Here is a 26,002-nt window from a genome sequence, read left to right as displayed (position 1 = left end):
TGGTCTTAGTTATGAAAGCCAATTCCCTCCAGAATGATTACAACAGGTACCAGCTGCCACCTACCCCGATGTCAAACACTGAGCTGACAGGCTTGTGGTCACTGGTCTTCAGGGCCATGTGGCTCTGGTAACTCAGCTGAGTGATGTTCTTCCCTTTCCAGAGGATCCGATCACACCAGGCAGGAGCACGGCACTTCTCACTGAAATGCAAAGTCCACACTGGAAGTACTCACAGAAACAGCAGTGCCCGCTGCCTGGCGAGTGCCCTGGCTCAGGTGGGGAGTGATGAATCAGGGCCTTCATGTCCATGTGGCTAAGTCATCTGAGGCAGCAAGAGCAATTCGGGCCCACCAAGGGATAACATGTATCCTGTGGGTATCATCCAAAACAACCATGAAAGCTCAAAGCCAAAACAGAGTTCAGACTGATTCTCTGATCTTTATCCTCCTATGAGAATCAGGAGAGAATTAAAAAACCAATCTGACAGTAAGCATTCTACGGTCTTTATTTTTTATTTTTATTTATTTATTTATTTATTTTTATAGAGATGGAGTCTTGCTCTGTCGCCCAGGCTGGAGTGCAGTGGTGTGATCTCAGCTCACTGCAACCTCTGCCTCCCGGGTTCAAGCAATTCTCCTACCTCAGCCTCCCGAATAGCTGGGACTATAGGTGTGCACCGCCATGGCTGGCTAATTTTTTGTATTTTAGTAGAGGTGGGGTTTCACCATGTTGCCCAGGCTGGTCTTGAACTCCTGAGCTCAGGCAATCTGCCCGCCTCGGCCTCCCAAAGTGCTGGGATTACAGGCGTGAGCCACCGCACCCAGCCTATGGTCTTTAAAAGATCTTGGTTAAGGCCAGGCACGGTGGCTCACGCCTGTAATCCCAGCACTTTGGGAGGCCAAGGCAGGGGGATCATGAGGTCAGGAGGTCATGAGGTCAAGAGATTGAGACCATCCTGGCCAACATGGTGAAACCCCGTCTCTACTAAAAATACAAAAATTAGCTGGGCGTGGTGGTGTGTGCCTGTAGTCCCAGCTACTCGGGAGGCTGAGGCAGGAGAATTGCTTGAACCCGGGAGGCAGAGGTTGCAGTGAGCCGAGATTGTGCCACTGCACTACAGCCTGGCGACAGAGCGAGACTCCGTCTCAAAAAAAAAAAAAGATGCTAGTTAAGAGAACAGCCTCTGAATTCCCACTGCCTGGGTTCAAATCCTACCTGTACCCCTTGTCTGCTTGGGGGCCTCTTTAATTTTTCTATGCTTCAGTTTCCAATCTCATAAAATGAGGTTAATAAATCATACCTACTTCAACAGGTTCTTGAGGATTAAATGAGAAAATAACAAGGGCATCAAATAGTACATGGCACATGGTAAGCACTAATAAAAATATTAACTACTGACTTTGGGAGGCTGAGGCAGGCGGATCACTTGAGGTCAGGAGTTCAAGACCAGCTTGGCCAACATGGTGAAACCCTGTCTCTACAAAATTAGCTGGGCCTGGTGGCACATGCCTGTAATCCTAGCTACTTGGGAGGATGAGGCAGGAGAATCGCTTGAACTCGGGAGGCAGGGGTTGCAGTGGGCCAAGATCCAGCCATTGTACCCTAGCCTGGGTGACAGAGCAAGACTCCGTCTCAAAACAAACAAACAAACAAAAATATTAACTACTGTGTAATGTCCAAGTACCAGCTAAGTTAGTTGGAATCATCTCATCCTAGGCACAGCTAAAAAGTAAACCAGTATTAAAATTATGGAACAAAGGCTAAGGCAGTCACAAAGTTAATACATGGGAAAGAAGCCTGCTTCATGAGCAGATACTGAGAGAAAATTTTGATCAGAGTGCAAAACATAGGGAAAAAGTCACAGGAAGCATATATTCTTCCTTAGGTCCAAAAGGGCAAGTACTTCCCAGAATTTCTGGGTTTCCGTTTGCTCAACCCTTTGAAGCAACCTCTGACCTACCTGGTATCCCAGTCGTCAGAGCCCGTATCATACTTGTAAGTAGGCTGGAATGTGAGCTCACCCTCTGTGAAGTCTTCAAAGACAGTCTTTGCGGCCACCTGAATTTTCAGCTATACAAAAGGATGGGAGAAAAAAAAAAATCTCAGAATAAAAAGGTCAAACTTTGAGTTAGTGGAGAAAAGCATATCAATCTGGAATTCAAACTCTAACCCAAAGAAAAAAGCCCCAAAAGAAAGTTATTCTGTAAGATCTTAAGTTAGCTAACTCCTAGGAAGTGGACAAGCTGACCACTCTTTTGCTTGTATATGGTTTTTATTTTTTTTTTTTAAGTTTTTAATGTTTTATTTATTTATTTATTTATTTATTTATTTTGAGACGGAGTCTCGCTCTGTCACCCAGGCTGGAGTGCAATGGCGCAATCTCGGCTCACCGCAACCTCCACCTCCCAGGTTAAAGTGATTCTCCTGCCTCAGTCTCCTGAGTAGCTGGGATTACAGGCGCATGCCACCACGCCTGGCTAACTTTTGTATTTTTAGTAGAGACAGAGTTTCACCATGTTGGCCAGGCTGGTCTTGAACTCCTGACGTGATCCACCCACCTCGGCCTCCCAACGTGCTGGGATTACAGGCGTCAGCCACAGCGCCTAGCCTAATGTTTTTTATTTTTCAGTCTCACTCTGTCACCCAGGCTGGAGTGCCACTGTGCGACCATAGCTCACTACAGCCTCCATCTCCTGGGCTCAGGCAATCCTCCTGCCTCAGCCTCCCAAGTAGCTGGGACTGCAGCTGTGCAACACCACACAGCTATATTTAAAAATCTTTTAGAGGCAGGGTCTCACTATATTGCCTAGGCTGGTCTCAAACTCTTGGCCTCAAGTGATCCTGCCGCCTTGGTCTCCCAAAGTGTTGGGATTGCATGTGCAAGCCATTGTGTCTGGCTAAGGCTCTTTCATAAGAGCATAGCTACACCCAAAGAGCCTGAGTATCATCTTACTGAGATATCTTTAAGAGGATTAGGTACCACTTAACAAACTAATAGTTTTTCTCTTCCAGGTATCAAACACTTCATCTGTGTAGCACAGTTGCTCCAAATATACATAAAGATAGAACTGCGTTGTCAAATTAGTTATGCGAACTGGGGGAAGCTCTGTGCCTTGGTTTCTCCATCTGTAAATTTTGGATTTATAATAGAATCTACCTCATAGGGTCTTTAGAAAGATTCACTGTCAACTTAAACAGTGCCTGACACATTAGGAAAACAGCTAGCATCCTTCCTATTAATTTTAGGAGCGCCTTCCAGATCACACTCTCAGCAAGATCAAAACCACAGGTGCTCTTCCCTCTTCCCTGGAGCACCACACTTGGCACTACACGGACTGGTGAAGAACTATCAGCTCTAACATTACACATGGTCAGCTATTTAGTAGATGCTACTTGCCAAATTCCTGAAAAAACTATTTAAAAAGCAACAGAAAATAGTAAAAATGTAGGTATGAATGTAAGCTGACGCTTACATATAGAGCTTAAAACCATGTGGTAGGCAGATAACACACAAAATGGGTACAACTACTTCAGGAAAGACCAGAAAAGAAGGCAAGTAGAGATGGGTATCAAACTACAAGAGAAATTAGAATGCCTCAGACCAGAACACAGAGGAGATAAACAGAGAAAGACATAACTAAGTTGAGAATCTTTTTCTTTAATTAATCTGCACTGGGGAAAAAAAGATAATAGAGGCCGGGCGCGGTGGCTCATGCCTGTAATCCCAGTGCTTTGGGAGGCCGAGGTGGATGGATCACGAAGTCAGGAGTTCGAGACCAGCCTGGCCAGCATGGTGAAACCCCGTCTCTACTAAAAATATAAAAAATTAGCCGGGCATACTGGCACGTGCCTGTAGTCCCAACTACTTGGGAGGTTGAGGCAGGAGAATTGCTTGAACCCAGCAGGCAGAGGTTGCAGCGAGCTGAGGTCACAACACTGCACCCCAGCCTGGGTGCCAGAGCAAGACTCTGTCTCAAAAAAAAAAAAAAAGATAATAGAAAGATTTAGACTAATGACAATACTAAGGTTACTAAAAGGGAGGATATAGAACAACAACAACAAAAAAGGACTTTAACATTCTGAACAACCTGACCACCTGAACAGGTCTGAAATCTACTGAGAGAAGTAGCCAGAAGAAAGTCACAGGGAAGCAGATTCTCTTGTACTGTGAAACAGCGAGTGCTCTGAGAAGGAAACGCTACGTCAAGCAATGATGGAGAACAGCAGGTTACAGAAGTGATTCCTACAGAAAGTGAGGAAAGCCACTTGGGAAGAGCTGTCACTCACACTAGAGAAGTGTGGTGACGAGAAGCACAGAGGAGAAGGAGGCTCATTCTAAAAACAATTATTACATCATCTTAAATATACCAAGTCCTTTCTTTATAGAAGCTTGGTACTCTTTTAGCCCTAACTTCAGACCTCTTGAATAAATGAATGACAAGGTGAGAGAGAGAACATGCTCTTGCTCCCAAAGGAGACAAGGTGCTTCAGGAGAGAGCCAATGGGGAGACAATTATGGAAGAGGGAAATGCAGATGAAATGAAGAAATGACTGGACAACATCAGGAACTCAGGGAAACCTCCCAAGCCAAGGAGGAAGAGGCTGCGAGTTTGGAAGCCAGGCTTTTCTGTGCCCTCATGGCGGAGGACAGCTGCTGGAAGAGGGCACAGGTGGCCATCTGTACCTGATCATATGCATACAGCATTTGAAAGTCCTTCTCTTCGATGAGCTTTTTCACTTTTTCCACATCCAGCTCTTCTATCCTGTAGTTGAGGTCCCCCAGCCACAAGATCACACTGTGAGGACAGAGCACAAAGGTAACAGGGTTTAGGAGGAACTTTAACCTGATCTACCCAGGGTGCTTCTGACAAAGGCCCCTGAGGCTCAGCCTCTTGGGAGGTGGGTGGGAAAATGGCTCAACTGTTCAGAAAATTTTTTTCTCTCGCCATCCCATTTAATAATCTAATGTGATGCTTGCTCAATTATCTTGGTCCAAGTTCATTATAAACAGCCTTGTGTTCTCCTTAGCTATTTTATTCTTGTAGGTTGGAAAGACAGTCTAATAAGATCTAAAAGATAGTAATTTACCCCATTCCTGGGAAGAGGGAAAAAAAATCAAGAATTGAGAGTCACGCCAATCACCCAGAGATCCCAAATCAGATGATGCCACAATACCACCTCTGCCTCTGTGTATACTGCAACCCACAAAACACACTCTCAGCCTTTGTTTCTAGAGCAGAGTTCCTCTGAAACAAAGTTCAAACTTTATAGTGGAGCCTGGATTTAACCAGCAGTATATCATTGGTTGACTCTTTCTGTACTGCTGAGTGGAGTGTAGAAGGTGTTTGATTCCTTCTGCTGCTTTGGGAAAAAGCTAACTGAAGGCTCCCTGATGACACTGTACATCTCATTAAGTCTAATACTGCTGTATCTGAAGCCAACAACCATGTCATTAGAGAATCTGCACAGCAGTACACGCACACCAAAATTAATGCATCCACAAACTAAAAGCAGACAAACTGACACATAAGCTGCGACCTCACAAACTAGGATGCTGCAGGTTCACCAGAATGGAAGAGCTCGGCTGCAAGACACTCCCTGCTAGGCTCCCTGGAGAAGAAAAACCATCCTGTAAGCTTCCAGAACACCAAAATGCTCCAGATAGTTCCACCTCGGCAGGCAGGACAAGAGGCGTTAATTCTGTTTACTCCTTGGCAGATATCACTTGGCTTCTTCCTCTTTATAAAAGAAGTGGCGTAAGCAGTCGACTGTTATCATAAAGTCTAAAATTCTAAGGCTTTGACTTTAGACAAATAGGAAGTTGTAGAGATAAATGAGATAAAGTAAAGAGAAGAAACAAAAATGAGCACAAGATGCTCTCAGAAGCTGCAACTATATCTTTGTAAAGTTGAATTAAGAGGAAAAAAAGACCAAGTGGAGGCAAACAAATGTAGTCCAACTCTCAATTATACATGCTCTGGAAAGAACAGATAAATAAAATCCTAAAACATACTTCTAAAAACTGGGTTTGAGATGCTCATTCTTTGGTTGTTTTCTTCATAATGTTGGAGGTAGGCAGACCCAAATTAAAACAAATCTTTAAAAAAAAGAAATCTTAAGCAGAACTCAGACTACAATATAGCTGTCAACTGCTGTTTTGTCATATTCTCTGCTCAAAATAAACTTTTCCTTCTCCTTTCTCCTCTCCTTTCCTTTCTTTTTTCTTTTCTCCTCTCTTTGTCTTTCCCCTCCCCTTCCCTTTCTCTTATCTTCCTGCCTCAGATTCCTGAGTAGCTGGGATTACAGGCATGCAGAATCACACCCAGCTAATTTTTAAATTTTTTTCAGAGACAGGTTCTTACTATGTTGCCCAGGCTAGTCTTGAACTCCTGGGCTCAAGCGATCCCCCCACCTCAGCCTCCTAAAATGCTGGGATAACAGGCATGAACTACTGCACCCAGCCTCACTTTCTTCTTATTTCTGGCTGCTATACTATAGCAGCCAGGGATTCTCACACATGTTGATAAAATTAAATACTGAAAAAACAAATGGCTGGGCGTGGTGGCTCATGCCTGTAATCCCAGCACTTTGGGAGGCTGAGGCGGGCGGATCACGAGGTCAGGAGTTCGAGACCAGCCTGGCCAACATGGTGAAACCCCACTCTCTACTCAAAATACAAAAATTATCCAGGCCTGGTGGCACGCACCTGTAGTCTCAGCTACTCGGGAGGCTGAGGCAGGAGAATCGTTTGAACTGGGAGGTGGGGGTTGCGATGAGGCGAGATTGCGCCACTGCACTCCAGCCTGGGAGACAGAGCAAGACTCCGTCTCAAAAATAAATATATAAATAAATAAACCTTATACCTTCCCAAGGACACATGATGCTTGAGAAAGACTCTAGAGTGTGCTTGCTTTGGCAGCACATATACTAAAATTGAAATGATACAGAGAAGATTAGCATAGTCCCTGAGCAAGGATGACATGCAAATAAAAATTTAAAAATAAAATAAGAAGGCTGGGCACGGTGGCTCACGCCTGTAATCCCAGCACTCTGGGAGGCCGAGGTGGGCGGATCACGAGGTCAGGAGATTGAGACCATCCTGGCTAACACAGTGAAACCCCGTCTCCACTAAAAAATACAAAAAATTAGCCAGGCATGGTGGCAGGCGCCTGTAGTCCCAGCTACTCAGGAGGCTGAGGCAGGAGAACGGTATGAACCTGGGAGGCGGAGCCTGTAGTGAGCCTAGATCACGCCACTGTACTCCAGCCTAGGCGACAGAGTGCGACTCCATCTCGAAAAAAAAAAAGTAAGAAAAGAGAAAGACTCAAGAGATCTGCCAGATGGCAAGTTAGGAAACTAAATATTTTCAAGAGATATAATCCATGTATAACCAAGAGGTGGGAGCTACCACCATTGCAGCAATAGGAAACCACCACCAGGCATCTCCCCATGAAAAGACAGAGCCCACAACTCTATGTACTCATGGTGAACCGCATGGGGTGGAAGCCCAGACTCACTCATGGTTGCTGATGGTGAGAGGGGGAAGGCTTGGGTCAGGCTGACAAAACTGCATTCGAGAACAAATGTCCTTATAGTCCTGGTTCCTCCTCTCATACTCTTCAATGTGGGCTGCCAAGTGAGAATTCACAACGCAGATGCTGGTGTTGTGGAACTGGAACCTGATCGCCACGCCTCCCTTGTTGCCCTATGGAAAGGATCCCCAAAGAAATCCAATTCAAACTTAATTGTGTCAGTCACTTAAACCTACAAACTTTCTGGCCGGGCACGGTGGCTCACGCCTGTAATCCCAGCACTTTGGGAGTCCGAGGCGGGTGGATCATGAGGTCAGGAGTTCAAGACCAGCCTGGCCAAGATGGTGAAACCCCGTCTCTACTAAAAATACAAAAATTAGCTGGGTGTGGTGGCAGGCGCCTGTCATCCCAGCTACTCGGGAGGCTGAGGCAGAGCATTGGTTGAACCCGGGAGGGAGAGGTTGCAGTGAGCTGAGATCACGCCACTGCACTCCAGCCTGGGAGACAGAGTGAGACTCCATCTCAAAAACAAACAAACAAAAAAAAACCCTACAGACTTTCAAAATGTTTTGTCTTAATCTTTATAATAATCCTGTGGTATTATCTATATTGTACAGATTAAAAAAAAAAAGAAGGCAGAATGACTAGCCAGTCAATGGCAAAGCTGAATCCACAACCTAACTCTCTCGAACTCCTGGCCTCAAGTGATCCACCCACCTCAGCCTCCCAAAGTGCTGGGATTACAGGTGTGAGCCACCGCACCCAGCCCCAAAACCTAGCTCCCTTAATCCAGTGTTCTTTTCACTAAATCACAGGCAAACCATAGGTACCCTTTGAAAACACAAAGCTAAGCTCTCACAGAAGAACCTAAAAACAGAACTTTAATGGCCTCAATAAGAAGAGGAAATTGCAAACCTACTGTCAGCATTCTTTGTTTTTCTGAATGACCCAGCATAGTTTCTGCAACATACTTCATGGGTGAAATGGGAGGATCAACTGGAGGCTCTAGTGTTGGGGAATATGAGGACAGGCGCTAATTGGTTAAATCAGCAGGTAGTTCACTAAAACACAGTTTCTAAATAGTTTGCTCGACTGAGCCCTGCTTGAGGGTATGATTCATCTTGGAATACTGGCACCTTCAAACTGGGACACGTGTAGTCACTGTGTCATCAGAAGTGGTCAATACCTCAGGAGCTAAGGTCCTCAATGTGCCAAACATACCAACCAAGGACTCACCATCCTCCCCATGATTCCTGTCCCCACAGTCTCGGCTTCCACTTCTGAGATATAAGCTGCATGCTCCTGTTTGACATATAACAGCAGCATAATCCCAACCAGTCGGATAAGCTTCACCTGGAAAAGAGAGACATGGCATTAAATAGAAATTGCAAACAGGAATAAATACCCCAAAGGAAACATAGTCTGGAAGCTGGCTGAGAGTATTCATGTGTCTCCTTCTCCACACTAGAACACAGGTAATCATCTGTTCAATTCACCAAGCATGCTATGTGCTAACCTACGAGTGCCGAGACCCTGCATCTTTCCCACCCGGAGGCACCCCTTCTGGAAGATCTGGAAATGAAAATTGCGGGATAATTAAGACTGGCTTAAGATAAAGGTCATGGAAAAGGTGAAAAATGATCTTGGAATTTCCCTGCATGGCAACATAAAATTAAGAGGTTCCTGACTCCTCTCTTACCTTTGCATATTTGGCATCTGGATGAAGACCCTCTGACACAGCTTTGAACCACTCTTCCTCCTTTGGGGTATCGTGAAAGAAAAAAGCTTCCTTACTCAGATCAAGCTCCTGGAACCTATTTTGAGAAGCAACCAGTTAGATAGTAAAGAAAAGTAATGTGCAAATGACACATTCTCAGATTGGTTTAGGTGCATAAGCCCTAGCTTTCTAGCTAAACTTCAGGACCCTCAGGAGGAAAAAATAAACATTTAGAGCCAAGGAACTAAATGCCAAGGAACTTTCCAGGTGCTGTTGCAAACAAAAACCCATTTTCTTTTCATGACCAGCCTATGAAGTAGTTCAAAGTGTCCCTATTTTACATCTGTAACCCCTAGTTCACACAAGCACCAAGTGGCAAACTGGGATTCAAACCTTGGTTTACATAAATTATGAATTCTAGTTCTTTTCAATATACCATACAAGCTTTGCTGCCCCTCCCCACTAGTAATGCCCAGTATAGAGATGAGAAGATTAAAAAAAAAAGACTAACTGATGGGACTTTCTTCAGCTAACCTTTCTTCTCTGGCAAAAGATAGTTTTGCTTTGTAACCAAAAATGTATTGAATGTCCAAGCAATAAAGTTCAGTTCAGGATGCACTGAGTTCAGGATGCAATTCAGGATTTTAACAGAAGATTACACTAAAAATTAAATACTAGCACTTAAATGCCAAGCACCCCACTTTAATAGTGGCAGACATTTGCTTGCCATGAGGAGGAACATCAAACAGGGAAACAGCTGTTATCAGGCATCTGTTCATTTTTCAAATCCTTCACCTGTTGTGAAGACCCATCCTTCAACCACAGCTCTGTGTGCTTGAAGATGGAGAGGGGACTAGAAGAGAAGCACTCACCCTACACAATAGACATCTGGGGCCTGGATACCATTGCTCAGCCACAGCTGGAGGCATTCTTTGGGGGACTGCCCATTTACATTGTATGTTCCCACAAAAAACCTGTCACCAAAGAGAAATAATTAGTGACTCCGAATCACTATGGAGATAACAGGAGAAAGCATTTTATGCTGATTTATGCTGGTTTCCGTCTCTGTGGACTGGCATTTTGAGACATAAGAAATGTCATTTCTAACCTAGACCAGGACTGCAGCACCAAGGAGTGACTTGCGGTCTGTCATGGTATCTGTTGCTTTTGTGATAACAACTTCAAATAGTATAGGCCTACTCTGAACATTCCTACTTCCTTTAAACAGCCATTACCCAGGCATTATCTGCATAATTATTTGCCTTGTATATACTACTGAAATGAAAAAATGAAAAGTGCTTTGGTAATTACTTTTGGCAAGAAAGCAACACCAGTATTCAAAAGGCTATTTCTTCACCATAATTCACAGTTTATATCCCTAGAAACAATGTTATTTTATCTTATAGTCCCAATGCAATGATTTTGAAAGATCTAGCAGAATCCCACAACCTTTATTAATTTAGCTTTTAGTAATCTTGCCTAAAAAGATTACCAAACACCAGCTAACTTCATTTTAGTAATTTCATTTTAAATGACTTTCTTCAAAGGCCCAGAATGACCAAGGGAGTATAAAACCTTGGAGGGATACATAAGAATCAAGAGGCCAGGTGTGGTGGTTCACACTTATAATCTCAACAATTTGGGAGGCCAAGGCGGGAGGACTGCCCAAGCCCAGGAGCTTGAGACCCATGTGGGCAACATAGTGCGACCCTGTCTCTACAAAAATTTAAAAATCAGCACATGTGTATTACCAGCTACTCCAGCAGCTGAGGTGGGAGGGTTACTTGGGCCCAGGAGGCTGAGGCTACAGTGAGCTGTGACTGCACCACTGCACCCCAGCCTGGGCAACAAAGCAAGACCTTGTCTCAAAAAGATAAAACATAAATAAATAAAAGAATCAGGATGGCGCTCCTTCTTCTGTACCCATTTGTCTCCACAAATATTTCTGTAACTATCTGCAAGTCATGTCACTCCCACTATACCACACCTATCACCGTGCCCACCTAGAAAGGGCACAGAATAAATGCCTGTTAATTAAGAATGCATGGAATCACTCATTTCGAAAATGAGGGGAGAGATTCTATAGAAGAGTATGTCTCCAAATCCAGGTATAGGAGGAAGTGCTCAAATTCCAGAGAGCCAAATGATCATTCTGCTCTGAAAACATCCTAGAACCCAGTTAGCTACCTGAAGTTCTGGATATAGGTGTAATCCTCTTCTTTCTGTAGTAGATGTGATTTCACAATTGTATCTCGCAGTCCAAACTTCTGCATGGATAAAATATGAGCCTTGTCCGACACTGTGATAGTGGAGGAGCGAACCATGTCAGTAATTTCGGACTTGGATTTATTCTGTCTGGAAAAACAAAAGTATTTTTTTCATATGTGGATGAGTCCCCATGGCAAAATGAATGAATACAAAGCTAAAAGTTCCCCTATACAAGCATCTAAGTCACAGAAGACTAAAGGAGGCCAAAGTAAAATTTATCTACTAAAACAACACTATTTCTATGTGGAATTAAGTAAATTTATATTTTGTTGATTGTATAATATGTTGGTCTGGAGATTTTCCTAATAATAGAGTCACAGAATCTCAGACCAGAGGGGCATCTTAAAGATAATCTAATTCCCTCAGTTCTAAATGAGAAAAATGAAACCCAGGGTCATTAACGCCTCACCCACATGAATGGTGGCAGAGTATGGGATTCAATCATGTAATTGACAAGCCGGGCATGGTGACTCATGCCTGTAATCCCAGCACTTTGGAAGGCCAAGGGAGGCAACTCACTTGAGGCCAGGAGTTCGAGATCAGCCTGGCCAACATGGCAAAATCCCATCTCTACCAAAAATACAAAAATGAGCTGGGTGTGGTGGCACATGCCTATAATCCCAGCTCCTCGGGAGGCTGAGACACAAGAACCACTTGAACCTGGGAGGCGGAGGCTGCAGTGACTGGGTGACAAAGTGAGACTCTGTCTCAAAAAAAAAAAAAAGAAAAAAACTGTAAAACCCTCTAGGTCCTTTAACTTGATCATTCTATTCTGTACATCTATTCCACAAGAATAATCCAAAATAAAAAGAAAGGCAATGAGAATTTATATTTTATTATTATTTGCATTGTACTGTATTTATAGTCGTAACTAAAATACTGATACAAGTAAGTGTTTTATCTTGACCAGACAGATCTGGAGATATTCAGTAGGGGGCACTGGAGTACAGACTTCAGATATTTATATAATAACACACCTCAGGGGCGAGTCAGGAAAGAGTAAATAAAACAGGGAAAAAAGTCACTTCAGAGTCAGGAAACACCTAAAAGAATGAAAGAGTGAAATCAAACGTTTCTAATCTACATTTTCAAGGGAGGGCTAGACTGCCAGTTTCAAATCCTAGATTGGCCACTTGATAATTCTGGGACCTTGGGTGAGTTATATAACTTCTCATTACCTGAGTTTCCTTAATTGTAAAACAGAAAAAAGTACTTACCTCTTAGGCTAAAATAAGATAGTCCAAATAAGAGCAGGGTGCCTGGCAGTAAGTGCAAATAAATGTCAGGTATTATTAAGAACATTTCCAGCCAGGCACGGTGGCTCATGCCTGTAATCCCAGCACTTTGGGAAGCCAAGATGGGAGGATCAGATGAGGTCACAAGTTCGAGACCAGCCTGACCAACATGGAGAAACCCCATCTCTACTAAAAATACAAAATTAGCCGGGTGTGGTGGCACATTCCTGTAATCCCAGCTACTCAAGAAAGCTGAGGCAGGAGAATCACTTGAACCCAGGAGGTGGAGGTTGCGGTGAGCCGAGATCATGCCACTGAACTCCAGCCTGGGCAGTAAGAGCGAAACTCTGTCTCAAAAAAAAAAAAAAAGGACACTTCCTAGGCCAGCTACCCTGGGACAACTTACATTATACCCAAAATGGTCTCAGTACTGTGAGGAGAACCTCAGTCCTACAAGGGACAAATGAAGGGAGAGTTGCATTACCTTGGTTGCAAGCTTTCCGGTTTATCTTGACCCCTGGAGCTTTGGTCCATAGGCACTCCCTTCCCATTTGGTCTCAAACCATCAAAGTTAGAACCACCTAAAGGGAAGGAGAAGAAATTAAAATATACATACATAGGCTGGACATGGTGGCTCATGCCTGTAATCCCAGCACTTTGGGAGGCCAAGGTAGGTGGATCACCTGAGGTCGGGAGTTCGAGACCAGCCTGACCAACATGGAGAAACCCCGTCTCTATTAAAAATACAAAATTAGCCAGGCATGGTGGTGCATGCCTGTAATCCCAATTACTCGGGAGGCTGAGGCAGGAGAATCACTTGAACCCGGGAGGCGGAGGTTGCAGTGAGCCAAGATCATGCCATTGCACTCCAGCCTGGGCAACAAGAGCAAAACTCCATCTCAAAAACAAACAAACAAACAAATAAATAAATGAAACATACATATGCTTTAATATACAGACAACAGCTTCGGAAATTGTAGTCTAGGAATTATTGGTAGTCCACATATTGCTTCAAAGGGCCTATGCTGATGTCTGGGTTAAGTCCCACAGACCATACACAGAAGGAGAAAAAAGTATCTCATCCGGGTATCTTTACTGCTGAAAATGTAACTATTCCAGCTAGTCTAACTCCCTTTTCTTGGATAAAGGGTACATTAAGGAAAGAATAAAACCATGAAATCTGAAAACCTGAGTTTTATCACCTGCTTTATTATTTATTACCTCCTGACTTTGGAAAAGCCATCTAACCTCTCTCAATCTCAGTAATTTGACCTGTCCTGCCTTCTTCACAGGTTTAATGTAGGGTCAACTGAGTTGACATATGAGTAGGCACTTTAAAAGCAATACAACATATTATAAAACATAACATAGTGACTTCCACTCCGAAGAGGAGAAAGGCAAGGGTCAGAGATTAAAACTGGAAATAGTCTAAGAGCTCTAGAAAATGAGAAGTGCTTGTCATTGTTGACAAATTGCCTTGAAAACCAAAGAGCCCAAGGGCCCAACCCAGAAATATTTTGGGAAAGTCGTTAAACCAAGATAAACCTGGAAAGGAAAATTAATCTGCCAATAGCTTCTCTGCTCTTTAAAAGCCAGATCTCTTGTCAACAGGGAACAACATGAAGCGGTCACAGAGAGATGTGATTTTAAAACCCAAGTTATGGGAAGGAGCTCTGGAGGAATGAAACACCACTGAAGAATTTTGCTGCGAAGACTATTACTAAACATGGATTTCTCAACCATGCATTCACATGAACCAGAAAAAAGCTTTTGAAAAAAGAAAGCATAATCATTTGAACATGAAAATAATTACACCTCAATGCCTCCAATCAATCACCAAATGCTATAGACTGATTATTTATACCCCTGCCCAAAGTCATATGTTGAAATCCTAACCCCCAAGATAACATACTAGGAGTTGGGGCCTTTAGATGTGAGGTGTTTAGGTCACAAGGGTGGAGCCCTCATGATTGGGATTAGTGCCCTTATAAGGGTTGAGGAGACTAGAGTTCCCCTTTTGCTATGTGAGAACACAGTGAAAAAAGACAGCTGCCACTAAGCCAGAAAGCAGGCCCTCACCAGACATTGAATCTGCCAGCACCTTGATCTTGGACTTCTCAGCCTCCAAAACTGTAAAAAATAAATCTCTGATCTCTGCTTTTGCTTTGTGGTGTTTTTCCTGTATTTTTTTTATTATTTTCTTTTTTTTTTTTTTTTTTTTGAGACAGGGTCTCCAGGCTGGAGTACAGCAGCCTGATCATGGTTCACTGTAACCTTGACCTCCAGGGCTCATGTGATCCTCCCACCTCAGCCTCTCTGGTAGCTGGGATTAACAGGCACAAGCCACCATGCCCAGCTAACTTTTTGTATTTTTTTGTAGAGATGGAGTTTTGCCATGTTTCCCAGGCTGGTCTCAAACTCTTGGGCTCAAATGATCCTCCCGCCTTAGCCTCTCAAAGTGCTGGGATTACAGGTGTGAGCCATCACACCCAGCCAAATCTCTGTTGCTTATAAACCACTCAGTCTATGGTATTTTGTTATAACAGCCTATAGACTAAGGCTAAAAACTAAGACACCAAAGCCTTTCAATTTTGCTTCCTAAATGCCTCTCAAACCAATATATTCCTATCCCCAGTGTCACTGTGCTAGTCTAGGTTACCAACATCTCCCCTGAATGACTATAAAAGCCTCAACTAGTTTCCCTGCCTCTTTTCTCACCCCACCCTCTACAACCCAGTTTCTACACTGTGGCCAGAGGATTTTTTAAAAAGTAAATCGGATCACATCACTTTAAATCTTTTAAAGGCTTCATACTGGATAAACCCAAATCCATACATACAATTGCCAAGGCTCTTCCCAGTCTGGATCCTACCCACTGCTCTAGCCCCAATACTCACCACAGTCCTTCAGCCCCTACCTCCTTGATGCCATGCTCTAAGCATATTAAGGTTACTGCAGCTATACAAAGATCCCATCAGAAAGCAACTTTCCTCTTCTTCATTCTGCTTTATAAGGCTAACTCCTACCCATCCTGTGCCAGGGGTCAGTAAACTTTTTCTGTAAAGGGCCACAGAGTAAATATCCTAGGCTTTGCAGGTCATACAGTCTCCTGCAACTGTTCAACTCTGCTGCTATAGTGCAAAAGCAGCCGTGAGTGTGGCTGCATTCTAACGAAATGTTATTTATAGATGCTGAAATTTGAATATCATACAATTTTCACATATCACAAAGCATTATTCTCTTGAATCTTTTCAAACATTTAAAAATGCAAAAAATCATTCTTAGCTCATGAGCTGTACCAAAGCAGATGGCAGGCTGGATTTGGCCTATAGGCTGCACTTCACCAACTCCTGCTATAGGCCATATCTTAGAGGTCATTTCCTCCAAGAAGACTTCTCTAACCTCTCCTAGGCTGGTTAGATGCCCTGACATTGGTGTTTCCATAGCTCCCTGTACTCCCCATCACAGTCTTGATTGCTGTGTACTGTAGGTGTTTTTTCTTCCCAGTTAGACTGTAAGCTTACTGAGGACTAGACTTTGTCTGATTTATGCATCACTGTATCCCCATCATTCAGCATACCACCCAGCACATTATAGGCAGTGCAGTCACACAATTCAATATTAAATGCGCAATGAACCTGAATCCCTATGTGTCTATATGTTTTTTTTTTCTTTTCTTTTCTTTTTTGAGACAGGGTCTCGCTCTGTTGCCCAGGCTGGGGTGCAGTGGCGCAAGCTTGGCTCTTTGCAACCTCTGCCTCCCGGGTTCAAGCTATTCTCCTGCCTCAGCCTCCCGAGTAGCTGGGATTACAGACACGCAGCACCACACTCAAGTAATTTTTGTATTTTTGGTAGAGATGGGTTTTGCCATGTTGGCCAGGCTGGTCTCAAACTCCTGACCTCAGGTCTCCCAGTGCTGGGATTACGGGCATGAGCCACTATACCCGGCCCCTGTGTGCCTTATATGTTTAAATACGTAACATCCAAGTTCAAGTCTGTAGCATTCTTTTGGAATGTTTCAGGTAATCTTCCCATTGTCTCCAAAATATAACAAAAATAAGAAAGGAGAACTAGAATGGGTTATGTCTAGAGTTCTACTAACCCATAGTTACTTAATAATTATTTCTGGAAATGCAATCCCCAGCTGGAGTCTACTTCTCTTTCTTTACTCTCACTGAGCTATAATAAAGCTTAGAGAGCTAAGGCATTTGAGTTAGTAATGGTGTATTGGGACATCTGTTAGAATGACTGAAATTTAAAAAAAAGAAAACCAGCTGACAATTCCAATTGCTGACAAGGATGCAGAGGAGCCATGACTCTCATCCATTAATAGTAGGCATGGAAAATCATACAGACACTTTGGAAGACAGCTTGGCAGTTTCTTAAAAAGTTAAACAGTCTTACCATATGTTCTACCCATGACACTCCTAGATATTTACTGATCTGAAAGTACGCTGGGTGCACCATGGCTTGTGCCTATAGTCCCAGCTATTCGGGAGGCTGAGGCAGGAGGACTGCTTGAGCCTAGGAGTTTGAGATCAGCTTGGACAATAGAGACCCCTATCTCTTAAAAAATAATAAAATCCCTCTCCCTCTCCCCCTCCCCCTCCCCACGGTCTCCCTCTGATGCCGAGCGGAAGCTGGACAGTACTGCTGCCATCTCGGCTCACTGCAACCTCCCTGCCTGATTCTCCTGCCTCAGCTTGCCGAGTGCCTGCGATTGCAGGCGCGCGCCGCCATGCCTGACTGGTTTTCGTATTTTTCTGGTGGAGACGGGGATTCGCTGTGTTGGCCGGGCTGGTCTCCAGCTCCTAACCGCGAGTGATCCGCCAGCCTTGGCCTCCCGAGGTGCCGGGATTGCAGACGGAGTCTCGTTCACTCAGTGCTCAATGGTGCCCAGGCTGGAGTGCAGTGGCGTGATCTCGGCTCGCTACAACCTCCACCTCCCAGCAGCCTGCCTTGGCCTCCCAAAGTGCCGAGATTGCAGCCTCTGCCCGGCCGCCAACCCGTCTGGGAAGTGAGGAGCGTCTCCGCCTGGCCACCCATCGTCTGGGATGTGAGGAGCCCCTCTGCCTGGCTGCCCAGTCTGGAAAGTGAGGAGCGTCTCTGCCCGGCCACCATCCCATCTAGGAAGTGAGGAGCGCCTCTTCCCAGCCGCCATCACATCTGGGAAGTGAGGAGCGTCTCTGCCCGGCCGCCCATCGTCTGAGATGTGGGGAGCACCTCTGCCCTGCCGCCCCATCCGGGATGTGAGGAGCGTCTCTGCCCGGCCGCCCCGTCTGAGAAGTGAGGAGACCCTCTGCCTGGCAACCGCCCCATCTGAGAAGTGAGGAGCCCCTCCACCCGGCAGCCGCCCCGTCTGAGAAGTGAGGAGCCCCTCCGCCCAGCAGCCACCCCGTCTGGGAAGTGAGGAGCGTCTCCGCCCGGCAGCCACCTCGTCCGGGAGGGAGGTGGGGGGGTCAGTCCCCCCCCCGGCCAGCCACCCCGTCCGGGAGGGAGGTGGGGGGGTCAGCCCCCCGCCCGGCCAGCCGCCCCGTCCGGCAGGTGAGGGGCGCCTCTGCCCGGCCGCCCCTACTGGGAAGTGAGGAGCCCCTCTGCCCGGCCAGCTGCCCCGTCTGGGAGGGAGGTGGGGGGGTCAGCCCCCCGCCCGGCCAGCCACCCCGTCCGGGAGGTGAGGGGCGCCTCTGCCCGGCCACCCCTACTGGGAAGTGAGGAGCCCCTCTGCCCGGCCAGCCGCCCCGTCCGGGAGGGAGGTGGGGGGGTCAGCCCCCCGCCCGGCCAGCTGCCCCATCCGGGAAGTGAGGGGTGCCTCTGCCCGGCCGCCCCTACTGGGAAGTGAGGAGCCCCTCTGCCCGGCCAGCCGCCCCGTCCGGGAGAGAGGTGGGGGGGTCAGCCCCCTGCTCGGCCAGACGCCCCGTCCGGGAGGTGAGGGGCGCCTCTGCCCGGCCACGCCTACTGGGAAGTGAGGAGCCCCTCTGCCCGGCCACCACCCCGTCTGGGAGGTGTACCCAACAGCTCATTGAGAACGGGCCATGATGACAATGGCGGTTTTGTAGAATAGAAAGGGGGGAAAGGTGGGGAAAAGATTGAGAAATCGGATGGTTGCCGTGTCTGTGTAGAAAGAGGTAGACATGGGAGACTTTTCATTTTGTTCTGTACTAAGAAAAATTCTTCTGCCTTGGGATCCTGTTGATCGGTGACCTTACCCCCAACCCTGTGCTCTCTGAAACATGTGCTGTATCCACTCAGGGTTGAATGGATTAAGGGCGGTGCAAGATGTGCTTTGTTAAACAGATGCTTGAAGGCAGCATGCTCGTTAAGAGTCATCACCACTCCCTAATCTCAAGTACCCAGGGACACAAACACTGCGGAAGGCCGCAGGGTCCTCTGCCTAGGAAAACCAGAGACCTTTGTTCACTTGTTTATCTGCTGACCTTCCCTCCACTATTGTCCTGTGACCCTGCCAAATCCCCCTCTGCGAGAAACACCCAAGAATGATCAATAAAAAAAAAAATAATAATAATAATAAAATTAAATTAAATAAAAATAAAAATAAAATAAGATGAAAGTAGTGGCACATGCCCGTAGTCCTAGCTACTTGGGAGGCTGGGGAGGGATGGTTACTTGAGCCCAGGAGTTCAAGGCTGCAGTGAGGTGTGATCTTGTCACTGCACTCCAGCCTGGGTGACAGAGGGAGATCCCACCTCTAAAAAATACGGCAAGAAAAACAATTTTTGTACACATAAAAACCTGCACAGAAAAGTTTATAGCAGCGTTAAAATCACCAAAAACTGGAAGCAACCAAGATATATTTCAACAGATGAATAAACTGTGATACATCCATATAATAAAATATTAAGCAATTAAAAAAATTAGTTATCAAGCCATGAAAATACATGAATGAATCTTAAATGCATATTGCTGAGTGAAGGAAGTCCATCTGAAAAGGCTATTTATTATATGATTCCAATTACACAACATTCTGGATAAGACAAAACTATAGAGACGGTAAACAGATCAATGGTTGCCAGGGGTTTTGGGGGTGAGGGTGGGGTCAAATAAATGAAGAACAGGGGACTTTTTAGGACAGCAAAACTATACTCAAAAGAAACTATAATGGTGGATACATGGTACTATCTATAGCTTTCAAAACCCACAGATGTTTACAACACAAAGAATGAAACTTGGCCGGGCACGGTGGCGCACGCCTGTAATCCCAGCACTTTGGGAGGCCGAGGCGGGTGGATCACGAGGTCAGGAGATCGAGACTATCCTGACTAACACGGTGAAACCCCGTCTCTACTAAAAATACAAATATTTAGCCGGGTGCGGTGGCAGGCACCTGTAGTCCCAGCTACTCGGGAGGCTGAGGCAGGAGAATGGTGTGAACCCAGGAGGTGGAGCTTGCAGTGAGCCGAGATCGCGCCACTGCACTCTGGCCTGGGCGAAAGAGTGAGACTCTGTCTCAAAAAAAAAAAAAAGAATGAACCTTAATGTATACAAAATTTTAAAAAATCATTTAGGACGTCAGGAGATTCCGGAGTAAAATGCAGAAAATGACAAAAGTGTCTAACCTATATCACAAAGGTATGAAACCACCTCATTGAAGGGAGTAGGGGAAAAAGTGTTTACCTAAGTAACTTTAGAAATGAGTGGTATCTATAAGACTAAAGGCACCAGGAGCAGTGGCTCACGTCTGTAATCCCAGTACTCTGGAAGGCTGAGGCAGGTGGATCACCTGAGGTCGGGAGGTCGAGACTAGCCTGACCAACATGGAGAAACCCCATCTCTACCAAAAATGCAAAATTAGCCAGGTGTGGTGGCGCATGCCTGTAATCCCAGCTACTTGGGAGGCTGAGGCAAGAGAACCACTTGAACCCGAGAGGCGGAGGTTGCAGTGAGCCGAGATCGCGCCATTGCACTCCAGCCTGGGCAACAAGAGTGAAACTGTCAAAAAAAAAGACTAAAGGCAAGTGGAACTGTACAGAAGCATTGTACTCTAGTTGATAATGGTGTTCCATGGGGGTCCTGATTAACAATTCTGAGGCCAGACGCAGTGGCTCACACCTGTAATCCCAACACCACTTTGGGAGGCCGAGGTGGCAAATCACCTGAGGTTGGGAGTTCGAGACCAGCCTGACCAACATGGAGAAACCCCGTCTCTACTTAAAATACAAAATAGCCAGCCGTGGTAGCACATGCCTGTAATCCCAGCTACTCGGGAAGGTGAGGCAAGAAAATCGCTTGAACCTGGGAGGCAGAGGTTGCGGTGAGCCAAGATCGCACCATTGCTCTCCAGCCTGGGCAACAAGAGCGAAACTCTGCCTCAAAATAATAATAATAATAATTTTCTCAAGGTACCTCTAGGCCAAAAGGAATCCCTAACAGTTCTACTTAAGTAGTTAGGGCCAAATAAGTATTTAAGTCCTAACAACTTAGTAGCAATTTGAAAAAATAATACACATAAAAAGATTTCCATTTCATCTTTTTTTTTTTTTTTTTTTTAATGGAGTCTTGCTCTGTCGCCCAGGCTGAAGTGCAGTGGCACGATCTCGGCTCACTGAAGCTTCGCCTGCCGGGTTCACGCCATTCTCCTGCCTCAGCCTCCCAAGTATCCGGGACTACAGGAGTCCGCCACCACATCCAGCTAATTTCTTTGTATTTTTAGTAGAGACGGGGTTTCACCGTGTTAGCCGGGATGATCTCGATCTCCTGACTTCATGATCCGCCCGCCTTGGCCTCCCAGAGTGCTAGGATTACAGGCGTGAGCCACTGTGCCTGGCTGAACTACTTTCAACTGGAAGTTTGTCTGGTGTTCCCACAGATCTCCATGTTTACCTTGAATTTTTTTTTTTTTTTTTTTTTTTGTGAGACAGAGTCTCACTCACTCTGTCACCCAGGCTAGAGTGCAGTGGGGCAATCTCAGCTCACTGCAGCCTCTGCCTCCTGGGTTCAAGCAATTCTCGTGCTTCAGCCTCCTGCGTAGCTGGGACTACAGGCAGATGCCACACACCCAGCTAATTTTTGTTTTCGGTTTTTTTTTTTTTTGAGACAGAGTCTCTCTTGTCACCCAGGATGGAGTGCAATGGTGCAATCTCAACTCACTGCAACCTCTGCCTCCAAGGTTCAAGCGATTCTCCTGCCTCAGCCTCCTGAGTAGCTGGGATTACAGGCGTGCGCCACCACACACAGCTAATTTTTGTATTTTTAGTAGAGACGGGGTTTCACAATGTTGGTCAGGCTGGTCTTGAACTCCTGACTTCATGATCTGCCCGCCTCAGCCTCCCAAAGTGCTGGGATTACAGGCGTGAGCCACTGCGCCCGGCCAAACTACTTTCAACTGGAAGTTTGTCTGGTGTTCCCACAGATCTCCATGTTTACCTTGAATTTTTCTTTTTTTTTTTCTCTTTTTTTTTTTGAGACAGAGTCTTACTCACTCTGTCACCCAGGCCAGAGTACAGTGGGGTAATCTCAGCTCACTGCAGCCTCTGCCACCTGGGTTCAAGCAATTCTCATACCTCAGCCTCCTGTGTAGCTGGGACTACAGGTAGATGCCACCACACCCAGCTAATTTTTGTTTTGTTTTTTTTTTGAGACAGAGTCTCTCTCTTGTCACCCAGGATGAAGTACAATGGCACGATCTCAACTCACTGCAACCTCTGCCTCCAAGGTTCAAGCGATTCTCCTGCCTCAGCCTCCTGAGTAGCTGGGATTACAGGCATGCGCCACCACACACAGCTAATTTTTGTATTTTTCGTAGAGATGGGATTTCACAATGTTGGTCAGGCTGGTCTTGAACTCCTGACTTGGTGATCCGCCTGCCTCGGCCTCTCAAAGTGCCGGGATTACAGGCATGAGCCACCACGCCCGACCTGATATTAAATCTTATATTTATTCATTATTATTGGATGCCATTTCCACTAAATCGTGAGCTCTGCGAGGCAGGGACTTGGTCTTCTTTCTTCTGCTTCCTTGCCCAGTGCACAGCAGGCACTCTATGTATTAAGTACAGCAAAGTATCAGGAAATGTCAGCTGACGTCCAGCTCTACTACTATCTTCCTGTGTGACATGAGAAGTCACTTCTGCTCTTTGGGTCTCGGTTTCTTCATCTATAAAGTGGGGATTTTAAATATCAAAATTTCAGGGGCCTTTACCATATGGAAAGGCACCTGCACTTTTCAAACTAAGGAGTTATGAGGAAGTGCTCTGCTTCTGCATGTCAGTGGTTTCTAATGACTCTCTCAGGATGTTTCTTTAGGTACTTCCTAGCAGACTGAAAGGTCATCTCCTAAGGGCTGACAGTTTGTGGATTCAGCTCACGGCCAGGGGTACATAGCGTACTGATGGGAAAATGGCCCTGCATCTTGTCGATGTCTTCTCACAGGGGGTCTCTCAGGACAGTCCAGCAAGGACTAGAACATCTTCACTCATTACACTACCTATGGAAACTTTAAGGCATGATGTGGGGGATTTCCAGCCACAGGGCAGTCTTCTCGGAATCTCCTCTCTAGAACCTGGCACAGAAGCTGGCTGTCAGAGCAGCTCTTGACCAGATTTGCCATTACACAGCCCCATAGTTCCCCCTCTGGCCACAGCTTCCTGTCTTTTCTCCTCTCCTGCTTCCCTACTCCCACTCTGCCCTTTTTCTAACCTCAGACCTCCAATCTTTTTGTCACCCAATCTAATAGGTGACAATAGATATTTTTCCTTTTTTCCCCATGTTCGGTCACCAAGTCTTATGAATCCTCTATTAAATTTTTTTTTTTTTTGAGGCAGAGTCTTACTCTGTTGCCCAGGTTGGAGTGTGGTGGCGTGATCTCAGCTCACGGCTCCTCTGTGTCCTGAGTTGAAGCGATTCTCCTGCCTCAGCCTCTCAAGAAAGCTGGGATCACAGGCATGCACCACCACACCCAGCTAATTTTTGTATTTTTAGTAGAAACGGGGTTTCACCATGTTGGCCATGGTGCTCTCAAACTCCTGACTACAAGTGATCCACCCACCTTGGCCTCCCAAAGTGCTAGGATTACAGGCGTGAGCCACCTCACCCAGCCTCTCTTAAATATTTTTATATCGGACTGTCTTCTCTATCCCTACTGTCATGCCTTAGTTTAGGCCCTTAATGTTTCTGGAAAGCCCACTTAATGATTTTCCTACCTCCATTTTCACCTCCTCCAATCCCATTCTGCCAACACCTAGAAGAAAACACAAATCTGGGTGGGCACAGTGGCTCATGCCTGTAATCCCAAGGCTTTGAGAAGCTGAGGCAGGAGGATTGCTTGAGTCCAGGAATCCAAGACAACATGGTAAAACCCTATTTCTACAAAAAAAAAAATTTTTTTTTGAGATGTTGTTTCGCTCTTGTTAACCAGGCTGGAGTGCAATGGCACAATCTCGGCTCACTGCAACCTCCACCTCCCAGGTTCAAACTATTCTCCTGCCTCAGCCTCCTGAGTATCTGGGATTACAGGCATGTGCCACCACACCCAGCTAATTTTTGTATTTTTAGTAGAGATGGGATTTTTCCATGTTGGTCAGGCTGGTCTCAAACTCCCGACCTCAGGTGATCGACCCACCTCAGCCTCCCAAAATATATTTTTTTAATTAACTGGGCATGGTAGTGCAAACCTGTAGTCCCAGCTACTCAGGAGGTGAAGGGGGAGGACAGCTTGAGCCAGGGAGCTCGAGGCTGCAGTGAGCCATGATTGTATCACTGCATTCCACTCTGGGCACTACAGTGAGACCCTGTCTCAAAAAAAAAAAAAAAAAAAAAAGGAAAGAAAAGAAAACACAAATCCGGACACGTCACTACTGTGGGTAAAATCCCTCAATAACTTAAATCATTTTATCAGAGGCATTTGAACCAGAGCAACTCCATCTTGAATAAGAGCTAGGTAAAATAAGGCTAAGACCTGCTGGGCTGCATTCCCAGACAGTTAGGCATACTAAGTCACAGGATGAGATATGAGGGTCGGCACAAGGCACAGGTCATAAAGACCTTGCTGATAAAACAGGCTGCAGTAAAGACGCCTGCTAAAACCCACCAAACCAAGATGGCCACGAGAATGACCTAGGTCATCCTCATTGCTACACTCTCACCAGCGCCATGACAGTTTACAAATGCCATGGCAATGTCAGGAACTTACCCTATATGGTCTAAAATGGGGAGGCTTGAATAATCTACCCCTCGTTTAGCATACAATCAAGAAATAAAATAAAAATGGGGCCGGGCGCAGTGGCTCACGCCTGTAATCCCAGCACTTTGAGAGGCCGAGACGGGTGGATCACGAGGTCAGGAGATTGAGACCATTCTGGCTAACACGGTGAAACCCCGTCTCTACTAAAAAATACAAAAAACTAGCCGGGCATGGTGGTGGGTGCCTGTAGTCCCAGCTACTTGGGAGGCTGAGGCAGGAGAATGGCATGAACCCAGGAGGTGGAGCTTGCAGTGAGCTGAGATCGTGCCACTGCACTACAGCCTGGGCAACAGAGCGAGACTCCGTCTCAAAAAAAAAAAAATTAGCTGGGCATGGTAGTGCATGCCTGTAATCTCAGCTACTTGGGAGGCTGAAGCAGAAGAATTGCTTGAACCTGGGAGGCAGAGGTTGCAGTGAGCCAAGATCACGGCATTATACTTGACGGAGCAAGATTCTGTCCAAAAAAAGAAAAAGGCTTAAATAAAATATTTTTTGTCAGAAAAGTAAAAAGTGTAATGCCTTTTAGTTCACATGACTTAAGTAATCTTTGGGAAATAAAAACAGTTTTACATGCAAGGTGTGTAAAGAAACTGAAATGTGTTTTTCATAAAAGATTATGAGAAGTCAGTCAGGCATGGTGGCTCATGCCTGTAATCCTAGAACTTTGGGAGGCCAAGGCAGACAGATCACGAGGTCAGGAATTTGAGACCAGCCTAGCCAACATGATGAAACCCTGTCTCTACTAAAATACAAAAAATTAGTCAGGCGTGGTGATGCGCGCCTGTAGTCCCATCTACTCAGGAGGCTGAGGCAGGGGAATCACTTCAACCCAGGAGGCAAAGATTGCAGTGAGCCGAGATCGCACCACTGAGCTCCAGCCTGGTGACAGAGCAAGACTCCGTCTCAAAAAAAAATAAATAAATAAATAAATAAGAAGTCACGGAAATGTGGATTTTTTTTTCGCCTAAAGGGTTAAAGGATTGTTTAAGTTAAATAGAATAAAACTGAAAGTTTAAGAGTTTGTTAATCTTGTAAATGAAATTCTGTATGTGAAC

At 45.6% G+C, this 26,002-nt stretch overlaps 1 protein-coding gene and 1 non-coding gene across 14 annotated transcripts in view; one reads left to right on the top strand and one right to left on the bottom strand.

The window, feature by feature from the left end:
* The window catches only part of INPP5B (inositol polyphosphate-5-phosphatase B), an 85,409-nt gene that overhangs the window by 17,355 nt on the left and 42,052 nt on the right, over positions 1–26,002 (bottom strand). For all 13 annotated transcript variants that reach the window (XR_010154383.1, XM_016959503.4, XM_024357966.3 and 10 more), the window contains 9 exons: positions 13,237–13,333; positions 11,437–11,604; positions 10,122–10,223; positions 9,232–9,346; positions 8,769–8,885; positions 7,518–7,705; positions 4,685–4,796; positions 1,961–2,070; positions 65–200 (listed from right to left, as the gene is read on the bottom strand). Coding sequence is in view for 12 of the 13 variants with exons in the window: in XM_016959503.4 (XP_016814992.4) it covers positions 65–200; positions 1,961–2,070; positions 4,685–4,796; positions 7,518–7,705; positions 8,769–8,885; positions 9,232–9,346; positions 10,122–10,223; positions 11,437–11,604; positions 13,237–13,333 (1,145 nt within the window). In the remaining variant the exon portion in view is untranslated. The remainder of the gene's footprint in view (positions 1–64; positions 201–1,960; positions 2,071–4,684; positions 4,797–7,517; positions 7,706–8,768; positions 8,886–9,231; positions 9,347–10,121; positions 10,224–11,436; positions 11,605–13,236; positions 13,334–26,002) is intronic.
* On the top strand, positions 6,904–7,007 carry LOC112207002 (U6 spliceosomal RNA). The gene has a single exon (XR_002941481.1). It is a non-coding gene; the product is annotated as a U6 spliceosomal RNA (small nuclear RNA).

This window comes from Pan troglodytes, chromosome 1 (assembly GCF_028858775.2).
Source record: "Pan troglodytes isolate AG18354 chromosome 1, NHGRI_mPanTro3-v2.0_pri, whole genome shotgun sequence".
In the NCBI taxonomy this organism is placed as follows: Eukaryota; Metazoa; Chordata; class Mammalia; order Primates; family Hominidae; genus Pan; species Pan troglodytes.
The sequence above is the reverse complement of the archived record's forward strand: the minus strand, read 5'-3'. Positions and strand labels throughout refer to the sequence as shown.